The sequence below is a fragment of the Rissa tridactyla genome, chromosome 4 (genome assembly GCF_028500815.1).
Source record: "Rissa tridactyla isolate bRisTri1 chromosome 4, bRisTri1.patW.cur.20221130, whole genome shotgun sequence".
Lineage (NCBI taxonomy): Eukaryota > Metazoa > Chordata > Aves > Charadriiformes > Laridae > Rissa > Rissa tridactyla.
This window is the reverse complement of record NC_071469.1, coordinates 46572059-46597433: the sequence shown is the minus strand read 5'-3', so window position 1 is coordinate 46597433 and position 25375 is coordinate 46572059. Positions and strand designations below refer to the sequence as shown.

Sequence of the window (25375 nt, the reverse complement as noted above, 5' to 3'; positions counted from 1 at the left end):
TTAGATCCTTAACATATTGTAGATTTTGCTGTTACGGTCTCAGCATGACATTTAATGGAGAATTCACAGGTACTGCTTTTGGTTTGCAGTCTGAATTAAGGGCAAAAATGAAGCAGCTCGTCATTCCTCTTGCCATAGAAGTGACCATATTTGTATTAGATTGTTCCAGCATTGAGAGCTGTCAGTGATTTTTTGCAAGAGATAGCGATAGCTGGGGGCACAGTCCTGTTTGCATAGTTCAATCCACTTCTGCATCTGCACTGAATGTATGTGTATCTATCTCCTGTCACGCCAGCACCCCCTTTGGCATTCCTATTTCTCTCCTTTCATCTGTTCCAACCACACGCATGCACAATTGAAAGGACAATAGCTTTGTTTAGGAATTTCTTGCTTACTCAGCCCTAGGTTTCAGATCTGGGTTTGGACCAGTCCCCTAAATGGCTTTTTAGAGGTATTACCCTGATTTTGCAGCCTTTGGGAGACAGGTAGCAAATCAATGAGCTGCTTCACTGCAAGTGTGTTACTTTCCTGAGTGAGAGCTTTATTACCTGAGATGATCCGTTTCTTCATGGTTCTTGTTAATGTTTTGAAGCTTCCCACTAGTTATTTAAAAGCTCTTTCTCGTGTAGTAGTTGCATGGCAGGCTTGTGAGATAAAGTGCCAGCTGATAATGCCAAGAGCAAGCCTAAAGAAAGGAAGGGTTACGTGTCCTGTAATAAGACTTCTCCTGATTTGAAAGATCATCAATAAATTATCGAGTATGGTCAGGAAGAACCAACTGTGTTTTACCTTTACATAAAGTTTCTCAGTCCACCCAACAGAAACTTCTGGTGCTGTTCTGTTTTAGGAATTAAATCAAGTATCCTCAGTTAAGGTTTCAGTTGTTGCTGAAAATTAAGGGTTGGTTCTCATTTAGTTCACTGTGGTTCAAAAAACAAAGCTAGGATTTTCTGAACTGACAACAGGTGCAGAAAAAGGCAGAAAGAGGTTTGTTGTATTGGTAAAGACTGAAGAAGAATTTCGTATGTGATCCTATTGCATCTGTGGAAGATAAATGGAGTTGAAAGAAATTTTATTTGTGCAGAGCATGAGATGGTAAGATCCATTTGAGGATAAGACTGACAAATCCAAAAAGATAAGTGCATTATTTTTTGCTTTTCCCATTATAACAGAGAAGATCTAATGGAAAGACGTGTATGTTGTTGGCAGGAATCAGCCGTGGGGGAGGGGTTCAGAGCAGCATAGACCAATCTGGCTAAGAAGAGGAGACTTGGAGCAAAAAAGCCATTTTTTCCGTTGTCTGCTCGTGGGAAGTGCGTGCCTTTTTCTTTGCATCTGCATATGGATACAGTCTCCTTCCAAACAAATGGGAGACTTCTCTTCTTTTAAAATACTGATGTACATTGTCTTATGAAGAAATGTATTGAGCCATTGGTCAGTTATTCCAAGGAGCATTTGTTTTGCTTTGCATTCAAGCCCCTTTGCTTTAGACAAGCTAGACCTGAATTCTGCGGCAGAGGGCTCTGGGGTTTGTGGCAGTGCAAGGCATAAGCCTGAATTTTAGCAGCTTTTGTGAAATTCATAAATAGAAGGCAGAGTAAAGAATGTAATCTAAGTAAAAAGGGCATAGTGTTATTTATTAAGGAGATCAGGTTAAAGATGTATTTATGCTTCTGGACCTTAAAAGGTCACAGACTTATTTAAACTAACTGACAGCATTGTAGAAGTCAGTTTCAGTAGGGTGTTAGATGCTTCATAGCAATTTGTCTGATATCCTGGTGTCAGAGGCAAACTAGTTAACACATTGACATTAAAAAAAAAACCAAACAAGGTGTGGTCTTTCATTGGCAACACCCTATTGGGATGAGTAAGGCAAAAAAAGATAGGAATTTACTTAGGGGCCGTTCAGCCTCAGTAAGGTGCTTGCAACCAAAAAAGATGAAGTGAAACTTCTGACCTAGAACAAGAACTTGAAGTTTCAAATTGTGGAGCAGAAAATGAATGGGGCAGATGGGGAAATGCAAAACATGTGCAGCCCTAGTTGGACTGCTGTTGGTTTTGCTCTGCTTATACCTTCATCCTTTTCACTGCGCCTCATCTGCTGGTCTGCAAATACAAGTGCACTTCATAGTTTTCTGCATTTTTTTGGAATGCTCTTTGGGTAGTTTCATACTGTATGTAGGCTTTGCTTTGAGGTGTGCTTACAGTGAACTTAATGTTGTGAATTGGCAGTGCTTTTATTGCTGTACAGCCCATTTGTATTACATCGTTCATGTAACTTAGTTTGTTAAAGTATACTACAAAATGAGGTACCTGCACCTGCCAGAAGCTTTAGTATAGCTGCAATTACATTGCAAAACTGCACAGCCTCCACGGTTACTTTGGTGGTATAACCTGTATCCATATGAAGAGCACTTTGTTTACTACCGTAAACTTTGGATTTGTGCTGGCACAAGATATAAATGTTGGCTGCCAATACAGCCGTACCTATCCACTGGAGATCAACACTCCATTCTGAAGCACGTTTCTCTGCAACCCAGGTCAGAGTGGCCATGAAGCTGTGGATTTTACCAGTCCTCCCAGTAAGAGGTTTCTGTTGGGTTTAGCACATTAGATGTTTCTCTTCCCATGTGTATTCATGGTCAGTCAGCCTCTGGTGACAGCATCGATTCAGTTGAAAATTAATAATTAAAATTTTAGGCTGGTGCCTGAGAAGCCCACCTGATCTGCTCCATCCTTTCCTCTCCCTTTACCTGTCAGGATGGAGCTTCACGGATGACAAGTTTTCCCCATGTAAACAAGAGAACAGTTGCACCCCCTCCCCACACAGCCTTTATCAAGGCTGATCTAACAGACTGGTTTACTGCTTGGGCAAAGCAAAGGTAATGGCTTGAAATTTATTGGCATCTTGAAAGGCGATGCATCTAGTTGAGAGCAGGAATGTCTCTATTCAATTTAAAAAGATAAAAAGCGAGAGTTCCTGCTGAGCTTCCCTACCCGCTTGTGCCAGCTTTCTCTTCTCCTCCAGCTTCAAAACATGTTTTTTCTTTCTTGAGTGCCAGAGAGGAGAAGAAAGGTCCCACTCTGCCAAACAAAGAGTTTTCAGCACTCCTCTGCCTTCCATTGCTCTCCTTAGAGGTGGGAAGGCCTTGAGCAAAGAGACAGCTGTGCAGATGCTGTGGTGTCTCCCCTTTGGCCAGGCACGGTGCTGCTCAGACCAGGCAAGTGGTGCAGCACCATTGCCGACTGGCAGCAGTATCCCAGGCTTGGGGCAGCCTGCCGCTGCTCTGGTGACTGACAGGATCCTGGTGATTGCCCTCTCCAGCTTTTTAATGTTGGCACGCCCCAGAAATGGAGGGGAAAGGTGGAATTTGAAGAGCGTTATTTAATAGCAGCAGCTTCCCTGGGACAGAGCGGGAGGGGAAGAGGGAAGCACTAGGTCAATAACTAGGACTTTGCAGAGCAGAGGCTTTTAGCAAAAAGTTTTCTTATCCCTCCAGGGCAGGTACAAATTAACTGTCTAGCTCTGTGCTTACGTGTTGTGCCCTGGGCCCCCTTCTTCCCATGTAAGTACAGCAGCTTGACAGAGAGGAAGAGATCATCGGGAAAGATTCCTTGAGGCTGTTGATTGTCATGCAGCTTCTTGTGGCTCTCTGCCATAAGTAAATATTTAGTTTAATACCTAAGCGGTGGCTGTGACAGGTGCTACAGTACTGATGTGCCAGCACTGACAAGTTGGAAGGGGAGCAGCAGCAGTGGACTTGAGGTGGCCTTTGCACTCCACACGCGGCTTGTTTGTTGAACAGTTTGAGGGCCTGTTTTTTTCTTTTCCTCGTGTCTTACAGCCCTGCTTTCTCTGAGCCATCTTCTCCCCTGCTCAATTAATGCAACACTGAAGAAGTGGCTGTGAAGTGATGAAATGAGCTTTAGGGAGTTCAGGAGTTGATGTATGTGCCCACTCCTGTTCAGGGAGGATGAAAAAGGCACACCAAAGAGATAAGTAGTCACTTCCAGTGCGGTCTTTGAAAATAGAGAAGTGCAGACATAAATTACCCAATCAAATCTTTCCTCACACTTTATGGTTACAGGAATGTAGAATGGAATCAACCAGCTGTTTCTTTAGTGAGTATTGCTTTCCCTTTGTATGAGAGTCGCCTTTTGTGTGGAAGCTTAGCTACCTAGACAGTTTTTGTATTTCTACAGAAAGACTTTTTTTATCTTGCTGACATCCCCTGAACTCAGAGGAGAGATGGAGTCTGTGAAATAAGAGAAGATTCCTGGAATCTCCCGTGAAGCATGGGGAGATCATCAGAGACAAGTTTCTCTGCAAACATAAGCACAGGTCAAGCAACTGTTCTGTGTAATCCAGGCTGAGTTGTGTGGCAAGCCCTAAAGGGAAGGGTAGGACCTTTCTTGTCTACTGAAATGACATTTATATGTTTATGTTTTTGCCAAGAAGAGAACAGCTTGCTATAGTTAAGTTGCCTGTTTGGGCTTAAGCTTCCATAGTAATGTTCTGAAGCTCCCACTCCTCAGACTTCACAGTCAGAGAGACATACCATTGAAAACTCTGTTTCAGAACAGCATATGGAAACAAATGCAACTGCCACCTTAATAAAATGCTGAATTGCCACATCTAATGGTGTGATGATTGAATTAGTAGCGTAGTGATGCTAAGAGTGAGTTTGACGTTGGTTATGGTGAAGCGCCTGGAAGCTTGCTGTGACTGCTGGCAGTGATTATGGGCTGATAAAGTGTGATTTAATACGATATCTCCCCTAAATGGAAATGCCACCCTTAAAAATAAACTCTCTGGAGGCTGCGGTAGAGTGTGGTAGGCACCTTAAAGACTAGTGGACTTTTACAACAGTGGTTCTAAATTGGCTCCTAAACCCTTGGCCATCAACATGGCTGGTACACATGACCAGCAACTAGTCCGTGGTCCAGCATTCATGAAAGAGAACTGGTGAATTATCAACTTTACGCATTTGTATTTCTAATTTTAAGTGTTTGAGGGTTGACAGCAATCTCCTGACCTAGAAGCTGGAGAATCCTGTTCATGTATGATTCCTGTAATAACTTGAGTATTATTCCTAGAAGTTCAGAACTACTAAGCACAGACAGTCCCACTGGGAAAGAGGTGCGGTCACTCTGTGGAGTGTTTTCAGGCTGACTACTTTGATTGAAATATTTCAGTAACTTTTTATAAGATTTAGCAATGGAAACAAAAGGACAAAAAAAAAATCTGAAAGGAATTAGCTGTGATCTGTGGAGAATAATGCTTCCTGGCAGGCTTCTGACCTTCTTTGAAGAGAGAGACCTGCTGATGTTGAGGGAACTTTAATTTTATTTTTATTTTTTTTTCCACTCTGTGGATAGAGTAGGGGGTCTTGCTAATGGATGCAATTGCAACAGTCAGTCTGTATGACTGCATCAGATTGATTAGCTGGGTCCTGGTTACTGCTGCGAGTGGTGATTATGCCAGTACAGCTGCTTTCTCTTTTTATGTACTAATTACCACACACATGGATGTCATCACCCTTAACACTGCATGGAGTTGTCCCATTAGAGTGGGAGTGGGAAGCAGCAGGGGAGGGGAGCTCTTTGGTGTGACAAGCTGTGTAGAAGTGAATGGAGTGGAGTGGTGAAGCAACTACTCTTACATGGAATATTTAAGCCGTCTTGTCTTTGAGATTCTGCCCTCAGCCAACATTTTTGCAGGTTGTCAGAACCAGACCCATGCCCTTGGCAGCACTTTCTGTGGGGTGCTATTTACTGCAAAGCACCTGGATGCTGAGCCGTACTGAGCAAGTCTCCCTCCTTGGCGTGGCTGTTTCTGGAGCCTGTGGGACAGCGGCTGCGCAAAATCACCTGCCAGTGGAGGAGAGCTTGCGGCTAGCCCAGCAAGGCAGCTTCTCTAGCAAAGCCATTCTCAGGAGAAGAGAAACAATTTGTTTCTGACTTGCCAAAGAAGGATATGATGGAAAACCCTTGCAGATCTTGAGAGATTTGGAATGCTTATTTTATGAATTTATGCTCCCAGCTCTGGCGGACCCCTCCCTTTCCCCTCCTCCTCCTCAAAATCCAGTCTTCCCATCTCTGAGTGCACCATAATCTCCATGGTAACAGGTGTTACCATCGTACATCTGACTTATTTTTTTCCTCTTTTTTTCCCCCCTGCCCTCTCTCCCCACACACAGCAAGCACGGCGGGAAGGGAATGGGGCAGATGTGACAGAGATGGGTAAGAGCTAGATAAATCCCGAAGGGCCTGTTCCTTCCATCCAAACCCCGAGTTTCTTTGACTATGCTAACTGCTGAATGATAGCCAGGGCGAAGAGTGACTGGTTTCTGTCATACAAAGAAATCCTTAAGGATGTTTTCTCCTCTAATGTGGCCTCCTCATAGGAAAGGTTAGATATGTTACTGATGATGGGAAATAACATAGCTATATTGTTTTGCTATGACTTACTGTGTTTACATTACAATGGTCAAGATGAAGGTTCTGGGTGCTAGCTATTGGAGGTCATACAGTTAAAGTGGTCTCTGCCTCCAGCTTCTCAAGTTAAATTGTCAAACAGACAAGATGTGGGGTGGGCAGTAGAGCTACAGAGAAAAACAGCCCGTTTGTTATGCTAACTGATGAGTCCTACCCTAATGAATTCTAATTATTACTTCAGGCCACCTTAGCAGTGCAGTAGTGGTTGATCTGCATTCCCATCTACCTTTATCCTGTTATTCCACCACATCCTTATTCTCTTCCCTGCTTCCTAGTCTAGCACCATCCCCATTTCTGGGGAGTCTGGAAGAAAGGTTTTGTGATGGATGGATGGTTGCCCACCAGAAAGTCTGATGAAAACATATCTTTTCACCTGGACTTATCCCATTGAAAATCTAGATTTGAAGTGTGTGTGCCCTGCAGTGATTACAGGTTTAAACCCTAGGTAAATTTTTGCAGAAATTCTGTTAATGCTTTGGACTTGTAAATGCAGTCTTCAGTCCTACCCTTCTGAAGCTATGATGGAACATGCTGTGATGGCCCAGTACACTGAAGCAGCTTGTCCCTGTCTATTCCTGGTAGACAAACTGGCTCATTACCCCTCTTTCCACTTCCCATGCCTTTGTTTTTGTGATCTACGTGTGTCATATTTTCTGGCTAAATGGAGCGTTGTCAGTATATCCAGTTCTGGTTGCTGGATGGCAGGGTGCAGGAAAGCATTGTGCTCTACAAAAGACATTAGCTTCTTGGAGTAAAAGGAGAGTATGTGCGTAGGTAGAACCTGTTCTGCTTCGTCGTTCTTGCTTTTCAAGCTCGTATGCTTCAGAAACCAAGCTAGTTCAGACCAGAAAGCCGAGCTTGCTATTGGTCCTTCCTGTACACAGGATTTTCATTCACCTGCATTAATGCAGCATTTGGGAAGCACTGGCTTGCAGCCGTGCTAACTATCTGCAGACTTAGCAGCTCTTCAGCTTCTTACATTACCACAGGTGAAACGGATGGTGTTGAAAGGGGACCTGAACTGAGGTATTTGTAGTATTCTCATAATCTCTGGATTTTGATTTTCCTTTGTGCACTGCTGATATGGGGTTGGTCAAACTCTGAAACATTTTTCAGAAGCTGTTTAAATGTTTAAAAAAACAACAAACTTTCGATGCTGAAAGCCCATGTACTTGCCAGTTTCCTCTTTACCCTAGGAGGTTAGATGAGAGGTGAAGGCCAGAAGAGTCCTAGTTGTCCTTTTTTCTAATGACTATGCCACTTGTCCCCATCACTTTAATTAGTTTGAATAGAAGGACTGTGCAGCCCACTGAGTGACATGAAGATTCTCCTGGGGTCAGAATTTCTTCTGCTCTGCAGCTGTGTGCCAGTCAGCCTATTAAACACTATGGGGTGCGTGTACCTGTGTTTCTAGCAGCAGCTTACTCTTGTTGCTGGATTAGTGGTTTCTTGCAACATCCTGTAAAGTGACATGTCTCCTTGGCCAGCTGCGCTTCTGCAGGGAGATCATGCATTTGTTTGAGCCTCCTTGGCTCTCCTGCCTTGTATTGTCCTGTCAAGTAACCTCCTGTTATTGTTTCAGAGAGTTTTCAACGTTCTGTACCCAATGCCTGCCGACCAGAGAAGACACGTCAGCATAAACTCTGCTCGCTGGCTGCCTGAGCCAGGCCTGGGATTGGCATATGGCACCAACAAAGGGGACCTGGTGATTTGCCGACCAGAGTAAGTGATTGCTCTACGTGGAGTTACAGCTGTTTTGGCAGTTCTGTTCTTAGGACAACGGTGATAAGATGGCTTTTCACTGCCTGGGGCATTGTGCTTGAGGGACTCAAAAAAACCCAACTCCTAATACTCCTTTTGGACTGCCGCAGTGTTTACCTGAGTCTCTTAACAATCAATTTTTCTTTTGCTGATTATAAACTTCTGAGGCTGTTTGAAGTGCATCTCATTAGCTCATTTTATTTCCCATGTATTTTTAGGCTTTCTGGATCCTTTGTTTCACATATGTCTAGTGCAGTGTCTTTCAGTCTCTCTGAATTTATGGATTTCTAAAACTTTCCAAAAAGAACAGCAAATTTGAGCTCTTAGTAATATGCTTGCTTTCCTCAGCTTTCATGGACCCTTGGAGTCCACCAACCAGGTTGAAAGTTGCTGGTCTAGACTTACCAAATTCTTGTTACAGTATTCAAGCATGAGATTCTGTGAACTGCTAAGATTTTTGTCATGATTATGAGCAAGCCAGTGGATTGTTTTGGTCCTCACTTGAAAGCCCAGTGATGTGACGTGTAGACTTTAGTTCTCTCTTATTTATACAGTGCCTTGTTGAAGGGTGTAACTATCCCTTTGTAAACTTGCAACTTAAACACAAGCTAATTTAGATGTGGTGTGACTCAGATGATGGCTGAGCATCGTAGCAGTGAAACATGTATTGTTTTCAGTGTTCATGGGGAGTCTCTGCACTGTACTTTGTTGAAACTCTTTTCTCCATTGTGGTGTGCAAGTGGTTCTTTTGAAGCAGTGTTTCTTTTATGCCTCAGGAACGCTTCAGGGATTTCTCTGCCTCAGTTATTTCCTGGTACTAAATTACCTTGATATTCTTTTGGGTTGTGCTTCACGTGTTGAAGTTCCTTGTAACTTAAAAGCTGGCAGCTAGAAACTTGCAGCACTGCTGGTGATCTTGCCACATGCACGTAGACTCCATCTGTTGTGCATGAGATCAGGCGTGTGGTGCTTGAGGAGAGTCATGTGGTCAGTGTAGAACCACTATCTTAAATCAGAATAAATATATACAGTTGTAATAGTGACTAATTCAGTACAGCCTTCTGGTGAAATCTGTGTTTGGAATTCAGATTGGACCAATTTCAGTAGTACAAAATGCCAGCGCTCTTCAAACAGCCCTCTTGTTCTCTTGAAGATAATCTTTCATCAAGGCCTTATTTATACATGAAGTTCTACAATATATTATTATGGAATAAGCTATAATCGCTCTCTTCCAGGATAAGTGGCTTTCTTCAGGAACAGTTGCTGTACTTTATAAGCAGAAGAATTCTTCAGGAATAATGGCTCTCTTCTTCTCGAACTCTAAAGAGTTATTCTAAGTTATTTTCAGGATAGAGAAGTGATAAGATTTAGTCTACTGATTATGGCTCATGAGATGAACTTGGACAACAACCCAGGGAAATGAAGTCTCCCTGAGTGTGGATGCTTTGATTGAATGCTGCAGAGTCGAGCTTGGTCTGGCTGTCCTGGCTTGCCACACCCCACATTAGGTATCCATTCTGGTGCTTGCAGTAGCCCCAAGCCAAGTGGCATGTCTCTTCTTGGCACCTCACTGATTAAAGACAACAGGAACACATTCATGGTATGTTATGGAAGTACCATCAGTCCTTCTGCAGCGTCTCTGTTAAACCTTCTTAGTTTGCCATGTTGCTAGGGCACTCTTCTGTCTCCTTACTTCTATCCCAGCAACAATCATTCCCAATTAAAAAAAAAAAATTTGTATACGAACACGAGTTCTATGATTCTATGGTGGCTGTACAGGTGGGAGATTTATTGGTAGCTTGACAGAAATGCTTCAACAGGTTTCCTACTGGTGGATTGGAGTGACTGATGCTTCTAGTGACTCTTGCAGACCTCACATGGACTGGTGGGTCCTTTTTGGAAGAGGGCTGATAGGTTCTGTTCTCAACTGCACCATTTTATAGACCAACAACAGTCAGAGTGACTTAAAAACCTCTCCATTAAGGTGTAGATATTCACCAAGCTCAATAATTTCCATTGAGGCTTCAACATCAGAACACAGGAATGAGTGAGACTATCAGAGCAGAAGTGGCTCTGATCTGCCCCAGATCCATTTGGAAGGTCCTCAGAGAACGGAAAAATCCCAACCTGTAGAGCCATCTCAGTAGTTCTTGGCTTAACAGACTTGGTTTGAGGTTGACGTATCTGTTGACTTTAACTTGAGAAGTGAGTGAGAAAGGTGAAAAATATTTGTATAGTTTCCATATGCAGTAATACAGAGATAGAGAAATATTAAGTAAAGGATTCAGCAACTGGTAGAGTACTATGTGGGGGATAGCCTAACAAACAGCAGGGATCAAGAAAACACTGTACTGCTGAAAACACCCCCACTGCTCTAATTTGGCAAAGAAAACTGGTCAGTAGCAAACAACTGAGATGGTTATAATTCCCTGGGTCTTTATTCCCACATACAATGGAGGTATTTGAAACCAAGTACTACAGGGATCACATTAACAGGTTGGAATAGCAGCTGTGCCTCAAATACAGGATGCTAAAGGCACGTGCTTGGGGAAAACGAGATGAGTAGACTGAAAGTACAAGCTGACCATAAAAAAGGCGTAACTTGGAGATCCGTGGGTGCATAATGAGAGGCTATGCAAGTAGTCTTTCCAGAGTAACAAAGAAACATAATTAAAATCAAATATTTTGGGCTATATTGCTAAGTTGGGGTAACACTGATGGCAGTTTTTCTTTGCAATGGAAATGGGGAAGGTCAGGGTATGTTGGCAATCCATAATGTAAACTCGGTACACAGATTTATGGAGTATGATTTGAAGGAAAGGAAAATTAAAGCCATGGAAAGTGGAATCGAATGCATTGTGATTTGACCAAACTATTCTATGATTCTGTGACTAAGGTGGAATATAGCAAATTGGATACTTGTCCTTGAGAATTTTATGTATTTCTTTTTAATTAAAGAGTCAACTAAGGACTTGCTCCAGGTGTAATACCTCTGCATTTTAGTAAGCCAGTTCCCATGTTGGAACTACATTAAATCTAGTTAATTTGTAAAGAATTAGGATTAGAACAAGATCTGGTAAAGGGGAGGCGAAAGCCTGGCTAAAGGAAAGAATACAACATGATTGAGAGCTGGACTCTGTTACAAAAGAGGTCATTGGTGGACTTCTTTAAGAACCTGTTCTGGGGCTGGTTATTAATACTGTTTACACTAATGCCTCGTACGGGTGCACTGAATAAATTTGCAAAGGATGTGACATTAGCCTTGTCATTGCAGAGAATGATCAGAGAATTGCACAAGAACTGGATTGCCTTGAAACTGACTGGAGCTATAGAAATGAGGTAGAATTTAATAGTACAAAGTGCACTTAGTGACTAATAACACTGAGCTCAGTAGTTAAAATGACAGAGGAGGAGAAAGATCTGAGGGTTTTAGTTGATCATAGGTGATTGAGCCATCAATACACGAGGCTGTAAAAACAACAGATTTAGTTCTAGGGTGAGACACAGGATGCTTAATAGCAGAGATAGCAAAATGTTACTATCACTGTAGAAGAAACTAGATACATAAGCTGGAAGAGTTTAAAATTCACATATCTATATTCAGAACTGCCTTTGAACTGGTACTGTAGTTGAGAAGAGCTGCTAGTGGGGTCAGCGGAGCATTTTTATCAAAGAAGGCCTGTAGCTTGGGGTCTTTAGCAGGGCTAAGGGAGGGTGTTATATATCCTTCCATAAATCTCCAGAAAAGAACTATTTAAATTTATATGTATTTTATTAGAGAACTAAGAGGTATAAATTGCCTATGGCTAGGTTGTGGCTTCGAACTAGAAAAAGGTGGCTAACCAGCCGATTCTGTGATAGCCGGTACATTGGTCAGGTGGATGCCAAAGGCTTAGCTGTTTGGAGGTGCAGCTTGGCTGGCTTGCGGAGACAAGTGTATGACTTGAATATTTGTGACTGGGGGTGGGACTGGACTGCTGAGCCATGAGGCACTTTTTCAGTGTTATAAACCCAAGTTCCATGTCTAAACAGGTGTTGACAGGTTGGCTCTCAGAGCCGCTGTACTGCAGGGAGGTGAGATGGTGACAGCGGTGTTCATCCACACTTGGAAGTGCACCTAATGGGCCTGAAAGAAGCCTGTAAGAGACTGGAATTCATGAGCCAGTGCAGTAGCTATAAGGGTAAAATAAATGTGTTTATTAGCCAAAGATATAAACCCTAGCAGGGTTGCATTCTGCTGAATAAATGAAAGAAAGGATTGTGTACCGACTTTGTTATATTTCACGGTGACACCCAGCTCACTAAACTGTGCTATTGAAAACGATCAATTTTTTTTTGCTCTGCTTTTTATATGCTTACATTAGAAGAAACTTTTACTGTAATGTCAGAAAAGTCCCTCCTTTCCCAAACACTCAAAGGCCGACGTACTTATGTTTGTCACTAATACGCTAGTTTGAACATACAGTATTACATACAGACTTGTATTGAAAACCCAGAGATACCAATTGTCAGTGAATAAATTCTATTCCGAGTAAGGATAACGAATAGCAAATGTGGTGGAGCTGGTGTTCAGGAATGTTTGCTTGTCCTTCATACGTTCTTTTCTTTTGCTTGTTTAGCTTCTGGTTTCATTTGCTTTCAAATAAACAAACTATCCATCTTAGAGCAGGTCTTTATGACCTGTTTAAAACTTTGTCTGCTTTTCCCGATGAATTACTGTCCTTTTGAGGAATGGTCTGTATGAAAAAAACTCAGGGCACTGGGTTCCTGTGGGACAGGAACCTAGCTTTTGGAAACACTCTGCAAGTAACCAACAGGACAAGCAATTTAATTTTCATGAGTCTGGTCTGTGATTTTTGTTTGAAAAACTCATCAGCCAACATGTAAGAGAAGGAGTAACTGGGAGAAGGTTCGTGGAAGTGACCCCTGGGGATAGAGCACAAAGTGCAGGAAGCTGATAAGAGGAAAAGGGCATCTGCAAGTCATAGAATCATAGAATGGTTCAAGTTGGAACGGACCTTAAAGATCATCTAGTTCCAACGCCCCTGCCATGGGCAGGGACACCTCCCACTAGACCAGGCTGCTCAAAGCTCCATCCAGCCTGGTCTTGAACACCTCCAGGCATGCATAGAGTAATGAATGGAATTGAGTAGATCATAGGCAGTGTAAATGTCTTCCATGGATGCTTCATGTATGTTTTGTTGCTTTTTTAACCAGTTCCAGTGATGATAGGCTGGAGCAAGGATAGTTGGGTCTGTGGTTCACAGGCGAGTCCTACTGGTAAGAGAGTTGGCCCTCAGATGTGGATTGGAAACAGGTTGCAGTCTGTATGAGGTTGTGACGGCCTATTCCTTTTTTGAGGGTCCTGTAGTTCACTCTTGTCATGGCTCAGTGTATAGATGGTTGCCAACTGATAGACTTGCATACATGTTAGATCAAGAGTCTGCTATCTGCTTGCACATGGCGTCACATTACCTCGTGGTAGTGTGTACTTTTTGGATGTCTGTGTTCAGTCCAGAAGTGTGGTATTAAAAGGCTCCGAGGCTGCTGCCATTGGGCTATATCAAGACACTAAATTCATGACAGTAATGTTCATTGGGAGAGCCGTGCCACATGAAAACAGGAATCCCTTTAGGCACACCACTTGAGGTGGGGTACTCCACTTAGCAAATGAAGTGAACCACCACCTACTTCCGTTGCTGCCTGGAGGTCTGTTGCAGGAGGTGGTACAAAGCAGTGTGAATTCCCCCTAATCCTATGCTTTCCTGCTGCACACTGACTTTTCTGTGTGGCTGTTTCTTCCGCGCTATATGCTGCCTGACATCCTTTGTAACTGTGACCAGTGATGATGCTCCTTAAAGTTTTGTATGTCTTTCTTGGCTCTGCATAGTTCAAGGTTTGATTCAGTTTCTGAATCTTTGATTTTTGCAGCACAGAATGAAATCCAGCGTCTAGTACAATAGAAACACCTCTACTGAATTAAAAAGGAATTTGTTTTTTAGTGCTCTTAACATTTCCTATCCTGTCACATACTAACAAGAGTTTTCGCATTCAGAAACACCCCTGGTGGGGCTTCTCAAACATTAATTGTCTTGTAGAACATGAACAGGTGAGACCAAAAGTGAGGAGGAGCAGACTGCATGCTGCTTATTGCCCTTTGCTGGCTTCTCTTGTGGAAGACTGCCGTGGGAGAAAGGCAGGGGGTCCAAATATCAGTTCTTCCTCGTTTCATCTTGAGTGCCTCACCCTGTTCCCCTGCCTTCCCTGCTCAGGAGCAGGTTCTGGAAGGGCTCAGCACTCAAATGCTTTTGAAAATACTAATCCAAAAACCTCAGTGTTCTGAGAAAACTGGTTCAAACCCAAGTACTCAAAGCACCTAGTCTAGGGCCAGCTGTGTAATGCGGGCATCCACAAGAGAGGAAGGATTTCTTCAGCAGACAGAGCCTCTGGTAATGAAATTAAAATACCCCCTGAAGATGTATCTGGATCAGAGGCAGCATCCCTTGGAATTCTCTCATTGGGAAGTAGGTGTGGAGTGTCTCAAATTGATTCAGTGCTATGCAGTGTGCATATTTTAATTCTTTGTGGTGAGATCTGCCTCTAACGTGAAACTATTCTAGGAAAATTCTCTTCACGGTAATTCCTATACTTTGCAGAGGATCATTTTAATTGTCTGTCCATTCCAATCCAGTTGGTTTTTTTCCTCTGAGAATTGCGTATCCTCTCATCTAGTAATGGGGACAATGCGTCTGCATCTAGTTATTGGTGCTGGTAAAGAGATAGTAATCTGTCCAGCTGCCTGATGCGTCATGTCTCTCTGCTGGCTGGCTCCATTCCTCAGGCTCTTCAGCCTCCAGCAACGATGCTCCCCAGCAGCATAAGCCCTGGTGCATTGTTTGTCTTTTAAGAATAGCTTCTGGAGGATGGAGTAAACAAAGAGACAGAAGGAGGAGCTGTCTTCCTTCGTGTGTAACCAAGGGATGTTAGCAACCCTGCCTCACAGCTGTTAACTGGGGTGGCTGGAGGTACTGGTTATGTCTGAATCCTCGCTGCAAATGGCCTCTTCAAAGGCAGCATCTGCACAGTAGCCTTTGACCATGGCCAAGCGAGCAAATGCATGTCCTGGGCTTTTGCTGCCTGTTAACCACAAGATACACAAAATTTTCTAAATGAGGGGAAAAGATTATTTCAATTGATAAAAGGACTGAAAAGGGGTAATATGACCAATTTTGTATTAAAGATGCTTCCTGAAAGCTTCTATTTGGATTTTTGTTATTCATGCATTTAAGAAAAAAAATTCCAATTCTGTCCAAATTGTGCAGGGAAGCCTTAGATATCCCAAGTGCCAAGAGGCTCAGTCATTGCAGATGCAAGAGAAGTGGTAATATGGAGGCTTGAAACAGTATGTCCATTCTGATATTGGTTTTTATTCCATTTCTGTTTCTGTATGTGAATTTTATATCCAGGATGACTGATGGCATTAGGTGGAAGAGGCTCTCATAAAATTCCACTTAATATGTCTGTGAATCCTAGAGATAAATTTTGAGAGCTGCTTTAAGTCTTCAGTTATTAGCAAGTTTATTTCCCTCACCCAATTCTTCAAGATACACTGAAGCACTGACTAGTTAGTGGCATTTATTTTCCACCATGAGAAGGGGAAGTTGGAACAGAGCCCAGTGTTAAAGAAATTTAACTTGCTTTTTACTGGTTTGTGTACTATTTCACTGGGCTTATCAGGTCTTTACTGGTTTACTTTACAGGTTCTGATACAGCGTAGCAATCGTTTTAAAAGCATGAACACGTACTCTAAGAACAGTTACCAAATGCTTCACTTATATCTATTCAGATCACACCTGCTGCCTTTTCTTCTTTTACTTTTTTTCTAATTCTATCTACAAAAGCAATTAAATTTCATGCAAGCAATTATTTGACTTACTGCCTACTGCATGTGGCACACTCTTTTATTGTTTTTATATATCTTTCTTTTTTCTCTTTGTTATAGTACTGTCTTTAAGGATAAAAGTTACACTTAGGAGAGAGTAATTGTCAATTTAAGTATGGCTTTCTTTTTGAAGAATGCGACTAAGTAGGCTTTTCTGGCCTTTTGTCACTTCCTGAGGTTTTTTTTGTAACGTTAAATCAGGTGTGAATGGCTCAAAAAAGTTAACTTCTTAAATTTTTTTATTATTATTTTTTAATTTTCTTAATAAGTGCAACTAGCTGCTGTGTCTGGCTTCTATTCTTACTCCCTAATTGCATAAGTACCCTTGGATATGTTTGAAGTGGAGACTTCAGAGAGAAAATTCAGTATCTCGGCCACTTTGAGTCATTATTGATTTTTATCCTTGGCCTCACTGATGAATAGACCTTTTTTCCTTCCACTGCCATTTTCCTCCTGTTTATTTTTAGAATGTCTTTTCCTCCTTTGTCAGCACCAGTCCATTCTGCTTTCTTATAACCTTTCTTTTCTCCTTAGGTCTATACTAAACCTTCCTTGTTCAGTTTTTTACTCCAATATTGCCTTCCAATAAAATAATCTTTAATTTTCCAGTCTTTGATCCAGTTTACTTGTGGAGTTTTATTTGTTGTCCCTTATGCCTGTGTTTTCTGGCAGGACTGTAGTGAATCCAGCTAGCAAATAAACCAGCCAACTTTTCCTTCATTTTCTTTACCTTTTTTAAATCCTCAAGCCATCTGGTTCTGTAAGTGGTCTCAACTCCATGCCTACCAACTCTAAGTGGAGTAAAACTTGTGGATTTGGGTGTTTTGTTGGATTTTGAGCAAGTTTCCCCTGTATGCTAAACAGAACACTTTTTATTTGGCTAATTTCAAAGCTGCTAAAGATTAAAAATACAAAACTTGGCTTGCCCTGTGGATCTTATTGAGATTAGACCAAGCCAAAATCTTGGTTCTGGAGCTTGGCAGATTTGTCTGTGCACATTGTATTGTTGTATTAAAAATAATAATAATAAAAAGGCATTGCTATGCTTGGTTATTTTAAGTGTTTATTTTGAAGTTCATTTCTCCCATTCTAAATGCATTTTCCTGGGTTAGTCTGTTGGCATACAAAGTACAAAACAAGCCTACTTTGAAGTTGCCTTTGAATCAATGTATATATCAGTTTCTGCTGAAACGCTAGTGAAAGTTCAAAGAAGACTAAAGAGTGACTTTGGCTCTTGAGACTTGTAGCAGTTTAAGATGTTTAAGGCCTAAGAAGGCTTAAGCAATTTGCACTCCCCCAAAGATTCATAACATCCTAAATTGTCTAAGCCACTGGAAGAGCTGATAGATCATAAACAGCTTAAGATATTCTGAGGGTTCAGAGCTTATTTGGAGTATAGTCTGCCTGTAATCACTTTAAGCAATTAACAAGCCTTTGGGTTTTTAGAGGAACTTAAGCAAGTTATCCATCTTTAGAGCTTGGTTTAAGGTGATACCAAGCTAAATTGTTCTTATTTAAGGAACTTAAAGCTCTGCGTTCTGGAATCTGTTATTTACCTTCCAGAGGATCCGTATGTGCTACTTGGTGTGGTTGGAGCCACCTAAGTGGAGGATATCGTGGAATACTGGCAAGATTTTTGAGTGAGAAGAAAATCGGTGAAAATTCAGAAAATCCTTATATGTTTTATTTCTGCCTTGTTTATTCCAGGCTATTTCGCCTGGATGGTATGTTCTTATTTACGTAAACATGCATTTTTAAAATAATGCTAGAACTACTGTGTAGTGCAGTACATCATACAGAAAAGTCTTGCTCTTGCCAGTGTTGCAGGACCAAATCTTAACTCTGGGCCCACCTTGCTTGAGTGTTTTGTACATCTGCTTACAAATATTTTGCATTTAACGATGACCTCAGTATGCCTCCTCCAAATTGGGATATATCTCTTCTACATGTCAAAGTAGCTGGTGTTTGTTACAACACCAGTATTATGGGAGTCATGTTCGGGACTAAGAGGGTGGTTCTTGTTCTCTCAGGTGGGAGTTACAACTTCCTATGCTGAGAGTGCTGTAAAAAAAAAAAGCTCTGGGAAAAGCTGCTTTTAAAAAATGTTGTGGCATTTTGGTAGAAGAATTGGCACGGGCATGAAGGCTGTCTGTGAGGGACTTTTCTTGTCCTTATTCTCAACACAGGTTGTACCGTGTAGCTTTGTGTCCCTTAAAGGCAGCACTCTCAACCTCAGTAGTAGTTCTTGAGTCTCAGGATGATCAAACATCCAAACTTTCATACAAAACTCTCCTTCTGCTCTGTCATTGTCTTGGTGCATAATATCCATTTATCACTCCTGTTGAATGTGATGGAAGACTGCGTCTTAGTTTAAGACTTTCTCCCTTGGAATGTAAGACAAATTTCTCTTTCTGTTGGTTTGTTCTCCATGTCGTGAGTCTGCTCATCTGCTACATGCAATGCTAGACAGGCAGGTTACAAATGCTGTCTCCTGGAATCCACTTGGGTTTTAGTTGTAGTGACCCTGTGGATCAGAAGAAACCATCATGTTTGTGTTCTTCCTACTGTGTTAATCTCTCTTATCTCTCTCACTTTGAGGTATCTAACAGCTTAGCTGACAGATGACTCTCTTCCTTAGCTGCGATGTCACATTTTTGCCCAGGGAAGATGACTGTTAGAGGTGTGCCTTCTATCTAAATCTTATCCACTGGCTGCAAGAGCCTGGACTGTATCCAGCTTCAATTCCCTGACGGTGGGCAGAACAAACTTGTGTGTGTTCATGCTGTTGCAACAGAAAAGTGTTATTAGCTATTAGTGCCTCCAAATTTATAAGGCTGGCCTCGTTCAAATGCTGTGAGTTTGGCTAGAGCCTCTTCAAAAATCCCACTATTTAACCTAGCTGGCAGGACTGCACAATCAAATAAACGGGGCCAGTCATCTTGCATAGTGTTCTGGGTCGAGTTGGCATCCTCCCTGAAGCAGGCACATGGCTACCAGCTGCACCAAGCTGCTTGCTGTCCTGCTTCTGCAGCACCTTTGGCAATTCAAGGAGGTGTCAGGATGTGTTTCTGCATGGTTGCTGGTTGCCAGGTGGGCGAAACTTGCAGGATTCTGGAAAATAGTGGGCTGTATCAGTATAGGGAGTAAAAATCCACCTGCTGCTATTTGCGGAGAAGGGGTGACCTTTCCATTGTTCCTCTGAATGTTATTAATAGGATAGTTTCATATGTCACTTAAATGTCTGTGTGGTTGTTAATTGTAAACTGCAGATCTTGTGTTGTGTACAATTTATCTTGTTAGGAATTCTTATATTTGGTCTTATGCTCCTCCCCTGGCTAGTCAAACATGGGCTATACTCAAAAGGGTGCCAGTGAAGCTGCCACCTCTTCCTTGGTCAAAGGGAATTACTGCCCAGCAGAGCTACTCCAGGAATCCCATTTGCTGGTTCCATACAGTTTGCACTGCAGCCAGTTTTCACTTGGATTTGTCTCTGCACTTGGTTCATAGCCTGTACGGAAAGCTAAATATTTATGAAATAGAGTGTTAGAAATGATTGTTTTCCTATCCAGGCAGCTGCTGGGAGTGCCAAACTTTGCCTTGTACTGACAATACCGTTGCCTAGCTAATCATGGGAACCAGGGATAGGCTTGCTGTGCTGATCGTCACACACCAGCAGAAGAGATAATGAGCTGCCGACAAGGATGCATCTGGAATCCAGCCAAGCATTGCATTGTGTGAGATACCATGTGCTGCTGCTTCCTTCCCAAACAAGGACAATGGATTCCTGTTCCTTAGCATAGTGTCACCTTGCTCTCTGTAGCTCATTCTATATTTCCTTGATACAGTTTGAATGGTTTAAGAATGACAAGTTTACACAAAGGGAGGAAAGCACATATTGGGGAATTCAAATCCTTTGTAAACTAACCCATTTTTTTATTCTTGCTCTTAGTGATCTTGAATGGACAGTATATTAGAGAAATCAGCTTTAAAGAGTAATATCTTTTGTGGAGAAAGTGAACCTTGGTGGTGTGAAAATCAGATATTCACCTAGCTGCATGGTGACACTTTGCAGCTAGTCTTCTCCATGTTGGGCTTGCCACAATCTTCATGGTAGTAATGGGGTTCTGCTGATATTTTTAGATGGGATTGCAGGCAGCAATGTCTTAATCAAAATTTAATTTAGTGCCTGTAGCAGACAAGTGTGCTACTGTTGGGCTTTTTCATGTGGCAGGATTTGGAGGAGAGCAGTGCACTTGTCCATTGCTGCTGCCTTCTTCAGTATCGGGGATGGTTTAAGTGAAAAGACACTGTTATTTATGCTTTCCTGGACATGAATGCCCTACTTGCAAATTACTTTTTTTTTTTTTTTTTTTTTGTCTTGCCATGTGCTGCTGAGCGGTAGTGTTGGGGAACTTTTGTCCTAATCCCTCCTCCTTTTCAACTCTCAATTTTGGATATGCCAGCGAGGGGTTACCCAGATGTCTAAGTCATGTTCTTTGTCAGTTAACTTTTCAAATACTGGTTAAGCCAATGCATTAAATCATATTTCAGCTTTCTTGTCACACTTGAATAATTTTGTCATTAATTCCTAGAGCTTGGTCCTAGTTTCTTCGGGGGACATACCTGAGCTGTGTAGGTAATACCTCCGTGCAGAGGGAGACGCTATGCTCTCCGAGTTGTTGGCTCTTGGTACTTAACAGGCTCCACTCTGAATCCTTATTTGACTTTCAGCAAAGCATGCAAATCTCTGCCCTTCGTCCTCTCCAAGCTTGTTAATAATGTGAGCTGGACACAGGCGTGAAGGAAAAGTCCATCTCGGAACAGATCCCTGCTGGGAAGGCCAGGCTGTGAGCAGCTCTGCATTTAACAAAGCTAATGGAAATTTCCAGGGAGGGCTTAGAGAGCTTAGTGACAGCCATAAAAAGGAAGAAAATAAGAACTTGACTAAGTGGACTTCACTGTCCATGACTGACGTAGTGTGGAGAATTGCAATTTTTCACCCTGAAGCCCTGGGCAACAAATGTCCTCCTTGCTGCATCCACATCCAAATGGCAACATGCTCCATGCTGCACAGAGCTTCTACCTTACGCCTCGGAAAATGTAAAGTGCTTCCAGCATTTTCATGTCTAGAGTTTGATGGAGCAAAAGTTAAATGCTTACATTACCTGAAAAATATTCATTTCTCCAGTGTAAGCTCTGCTTCTGTGAAATGAATAGTCAGGCCTTGATTTGCAAATCTCCTGGGAAACGTGCTGTGAAAGGCTTGCTAATTTACAAAATTCAAGCAATATTTTGGAATGAGCGTTAAAAAAACCTTTAGGCTTTCTGAAAAGGGAGATTGCACTGTTTTAAATAGGTGCGCTTAAACCCGTGCAAATCTTCAAGCTTAATTGAAAATCTGATTTAAACCAAGGTAATTGTGGTTGTCGCATACATCTTGTTGTGTAGTTAAGTTGGTTTAAGGTGTAATTATGTGGTCAAGTTTCTAATGCAGGCATGGTCTTAAAACGGACACTGAACCCATACAATAGCACCACCTCTTTGATGAAATCTTTATTTACTACGAAGGGAAGTTATGATCTTCATATAAAAGATAGTGCCCAACCAGCTCCCTTTAAGTTCACACATTTGTTTTCTCCACTGTACCTTGATGCAGTCTGAAACATCTCTTCTGTAGCCTCAAACAGTCATCCAAAGACTGGAAGACCTAATTGGGAGCAAGCTGGATATTGGTCTTGTGGCTGTGGAGAGGCAGATGAGATGCGGGTCAGAGAGATGCAGATACATGCAAAAGAGAACAAAGATTGTGCTGACGGTTTTATTGCTTCAGGCCTTTTGCAAGAGGTGGAGCTGGGAGAGGATAAGTTGGTTAGCCCACCCTGGTGGGGGAAGAGTCTGCTGAAAGGTAGCTGTGAGAATGCTCACTGCTGCAGTAGGGAGTGACAGCTGTTTATTCTGAGCCACTTCTCTGGCCTTGCAGGGAGACACGCACAGTCCAGACTAAAAAGCCAGGTTAAAGTGATGCTGAGGATGCTGAACTCCCATCGTGGCCAAGTCTAGTGACCTTGGCTTAAGCTGTTCATCCGTGTTCCCAGAGTCAGCAACAGGAGCAGTGGCACCAGCTGCTACAGGTCCTCCTTCTGCCAAGTCCTTGATTCTCTGGCAGTAAATGAGTAGCTAATAGGACCCTGGCAGTGAAACGCAGTTGATAAATGGCAGTATTTAAAACCAATGTGCAAAACCATGTATTAAATGGAATGGCTATTGATTTCACCGTCTAGGGAAAGGTGCAAATTGACAGAATGGAGTTAGAACGGACTTTCCTGTCTAGTAACCTGCGTGTACAGTAGTGAGCCTCTGCAGAACGGGTAGGAGCGGGGAGGGGAGTTTTAAATGTGGTGTACTGTGTGTCAGCCTGGTGCCATCATGCTTTTGTAGAAGTGAGATGAATCAGACTCAGACCTGTATGCGTGCGCACGCAGGAGCTGAGCTTTCTGTGTACTACAAGAACACGGTATTTGGGGTAAGAGGGGAAACACAGTATTGCCAGTTCGCGTTTTGGCTTAGGGGGAAGGCTTTGCAGTCTTCTGGTTTCTAGAGCTGGGAGCTGGTGAAGACAAGTAGGGCACACAGAGCACCTTGGGAAGGAATACCAGTCGTGTAGGTGGCTGGGGGGACCATGCCTGTACTTTGGAAATCATGAATGAAGAAGCATGGAGGGAGGGGGAAAAGAGCATGGGTCAGTTTAGCTCTATTGAATAATAGCTGCGGATACCAAGCAAACTAGGCTTTTTCTGGAAACTTTGTCTACCAGGTCAGAAAGTCTCGTTTGCCTAGGAAGTGTGCTACTTTGCAGACAGCAGTGTGACAGCTAAGTCTTGGTATACTAAGCAGGGGATGGAGCAGCCAGAGGGATTGGCACGGTTTTAGTGACAGGTTACCATCTGTCAATAAACTCTGAAGCCTTTGTAAATCAGCATCTCCCTGGCAGCTGCTTTCATAGGGTATAGCGCAGCGCAGGGCTAGCTCAGCACAAAAAAAGAAAAAAAGTGATGACTGATTACTTCCTATAGACTCCGTGCATGGTTTTGTTGACCTAATTTTCTCCAGCTTTTGCCCTTGGTCCCAACCTGGGGTGCCGTCACCCCAGCAGCCTAGCCCAAGGCCTCCAGCACCACACAGCTCTCCCATTGCAGCGTGTCTGACCTACAGTGTCCTCTAAGGTGGGGTTCACGCCAGTTCTGCTGAGGCATCTCATTACATGGACATATGTATACATAAACCATGTTCGTGTCTGAGCTGTAGCCAGCTACCAACTACTTGCCCTGAATCCTTCCTTCACACTGTGGGACTACTCTTAGTTCATGCTTTGAGACTGTCTGCAGTGTGATGCAAGTCCAGGTCTTCAAATGCAATTCCCTTCTGTCTGCGTAGGACCTTTTTTTTTTTTTTTTTTTTTTTTTACCTTTACTTGCCTTGTGGCCACTGCACACCAGTGTTAACTGTCCGCCTAGCACTATCTGGGGCAAATCTGCAGTCCAGCAGCCATGTGGCAGTACACAGCACTGTTTCAAAACTCCCAGGACAGCTCATGGGCGGCTGGTGTCACCATGGCACGGCAGAACACTGTGCAGAAAGTCTCTTCCATGGCAATGCAGCCCATAGTGCTTCTGGAGGTGGGACACAGCCCGTCCTCTGACATTTCTGTGTGGCACAGAGTAAACTGGATTCGCTCCTATCCTCTTCCAGTCTAAGAGTTTTGGGGCCTTAGAAATAGTGAGAGATGCGCTTACAGCTTTTTGGTTATACTGGTTTAGTCTCTGTGATTGCTCGAAGCCTTCAGTAATAATGTGATGATTAGCAATACGTTGTTAGCCTTGCCTGTTCCTGTGAAGTGATTAGCCAGCCCTGTCCTTGCATATTTTTTGGGGAAATGCACTGTGAAAGGTTGCCAGAGCATTGGCTGTTCTGTTAAACTTATTAGTATTAGCTGTAAAATTCCAGTTTTGGACTTTTTGGACATGCAGGTACTTGATCCAGTACAAACTCTTTTGTGGAAACTTATTAAAATATCCTCTCCGTCTGCCCTTGCTCCACAGTGACTGTCAGTGAGAGGGCTGTATAGAGATTTATTTATAGGTGGAATGAGAACCATTTGCGAAGAAACTAAATGTCAAATAAGAGCAGTGTTTTACTCAGCATTATCTAGTGCAGGAAATGCTGGCAGGCACCACAGAGAGAATTTGCCTTCCCATTCCAATTCTTTGTTTAGTCACTTGGAGTTAGGGTAACTTGATTTTATACACACAGTTGTATGTCTTCATTTCCTGAAAATCTCTCTGCTCCTGTTGCTGTGCCTCAGTGCTAATATTGGTTGAAATGAATGGAATATTCCAGAGCAATCTGGGTAATACAGTGCTCCGTGTTTGCACGGCTGTTTATGGTGATGAACCCTTCTAACAAAAACATGAACTGAGCTAGATCTGCAGTTTCTGTAGGGCAGGAATCAACACTGTCCTTCGTGTTGTGGGGATGTAATGTGTGCTGGCTGGAATAGTGTCCTGACATACTAATATTTTTTCCTTCTTTGGTGTTTCAAGGGCCTTAAACTCTGGAGTTGAGTACCACTGGGACCAGATGAATGAGAACGTCTTCGCTGTGCATTCCAGCAGCAGGAGCACTGAGCGGCCTGGGTGAGTCTCCTGGGTACGGGTTAGAGAGACCCGACCCTTTCTGCTGCTCTTGTTACATCTGGCAGCAACACTTTTTCTTTGTTCCCTTAGCACTGGTAGCTTTAATTACGCAATTTTTTTCTACCTCTGACCCTGCCTAGTTGGGCTACCTGGTCTGCTTCCAGTAAGTGACATTCAGTGACCAAAAGTGCTGCCAGTGATTGTGAAGTACATGTGTCATCCGTGGCCTCAATAACATCCTTGGGCAAGCTGCAGGAGGAACATGTGGGGCTTGATGCATCAAAAACACCACGCGAAGTAAACGGCCTTTGGAGGATAACTGAAGGACAGGGGATTTCATAGAGATGGGCGCAAATCCACCAGCTGGTCCTGGTGACTGACTTTCATCCCTTTGGTTTCTAGTCATGGGACAGTTGTTTCTCAGCAATAACCTCTAAAAATAAAGCTAAATCCCTTGGCAGCCCTATTGGCTGCTTCATCC

At 42.7% G+C, this 25375-nt stretch overlaps 1 protein-coding gene across 5 annotated transcripts in view; it reads left to right on the top strand.

Annotated features, from left to right (window-relative positions):
• Positions 1–25375, top strand: part of AMBRA1 (autophagy and beclin 1 regulator 1) — a 137763-nt gene that overhangs the window by 100877 nt on the left and 11511 nt on the right. For all 5 annotated transcript variants that reach the window (XM_054197793.1, XM_054197795.1, XM_054197792.1 and 2 more), the window contains 2 exons: positions 8081–8220; positions 24802–24894. In XM_054197793.1, coding sequence (XP_054053768.1) covers positions 8081–8220; positions 24802–24894 — 233 coding nt within the window. The remainder of the gene's footprint in view (positions 1–8080; positions 8221–24801; positions 24895–25375) is intronic.